The sequence below is a fragment of the Limulus polyphemus genome, unplaced genomic scaffold, assembly GCF_000517525.1.
Source record: "Limulus polyphemus unplaced genomic scaffold, Limulus_polyphemus-2.1.2 Scaffold15668, whole genome shotgun sequence".
Lineage (NCBI taxonomy): Eukaryota > Metazoa > Arthropoda > Merostomata > Xiphosura > Limulidae > Limulus > Limulus polyphemus.
In genome coordinates, this window is record NW_013681278.1 from 4,939 (window position 1) to 5,716 (window position 778).

A 778-nucleotide genomic window follows, 5' to 3' on the forward strand; every position below is an offset into this window, starting at 1 on the left:
GTTCTCTATGCTAAGCAAAAATGTTGCTGAAGGCAGTGTTAACAACATGGCTTATCGTTGTTCTCTTGATTTACGAGATGAATTATTGAAACTTTCTACGGAAAAATTCCTCTAATTTTCTAGATGTTTCTTTAAAGGTCCACAGTGCCAACAGTGCACTAACCCACTGCAAATGTAACCATCTGACCTCGTTCGGAAGTGGGTTTTTTGTTACACCGAACACTATCGACTTCAGTTACGTCTTCGCCAACGCCGGATTCGCCGATAACGTAACCATTTATATGACTATTATCGTCACTCTTCTAATCTACGTCCTCTTGATGATCTGGGCAAGAGTGAAAGACAAAAAGGACGTAGAGAAGGTAAACTGTTGATTTAATCATTATATATTTTTGTTATATTGACGAGATGAACACACTTTTAGCGAGTGTGTTCTAGCGAGATGAACACACTTTTAGCTAGTGTGTTCTAGCGAGATGAACAGCGAGATGAACACACTTTTAGTGAGTGTGTTCTAGCGAGATGAACACTTTTAGCGAGTGTGTTCTAGCAAGATGAACACACTTTTAGTGAGTGTGTTCTAGCGAGATGAACACACTTTTAGTGAGTGTGTTCTAGCAAGATGAACACACTTTTCGCGAATGTGTTTTAGCGAGATGAACACACTTTTAGCGAGTGTGTTCTAGCGAGATGAACACACTTTTAGCGAATGTGTTCTAGCGAGATGAACACACTTTTAGCGAATGTGTTCTAGCGAGATGAACACACTTTTAGCGAA

General features: G+C 39.8%; 1 protein-coding gene across 1 annotated transcript in view; it reads left to right on the top strand.

Annotated features, from left to right (window-relative positions):
- LOC111084279 (polycystic kidney disease protein 1-like 2) overlaps positions 1-362 on the top strand; it is a gene marked incomplete at its 3' end in the record, with an annotated part of 4,691 nt that extends 4,329 nt beyond the window's left edge. The window contains exon 3 of the mRNA XM_022381038.1: positions 138-362. Within this exon, the coding sequence (XP_022236746.1) occupies positions 138-362 (225 nt within the window). The remainder of the gene's footprint in view (positions 1-137) is intronic.
- Positions 363-778: the final 416 nt, after the last annotated feature.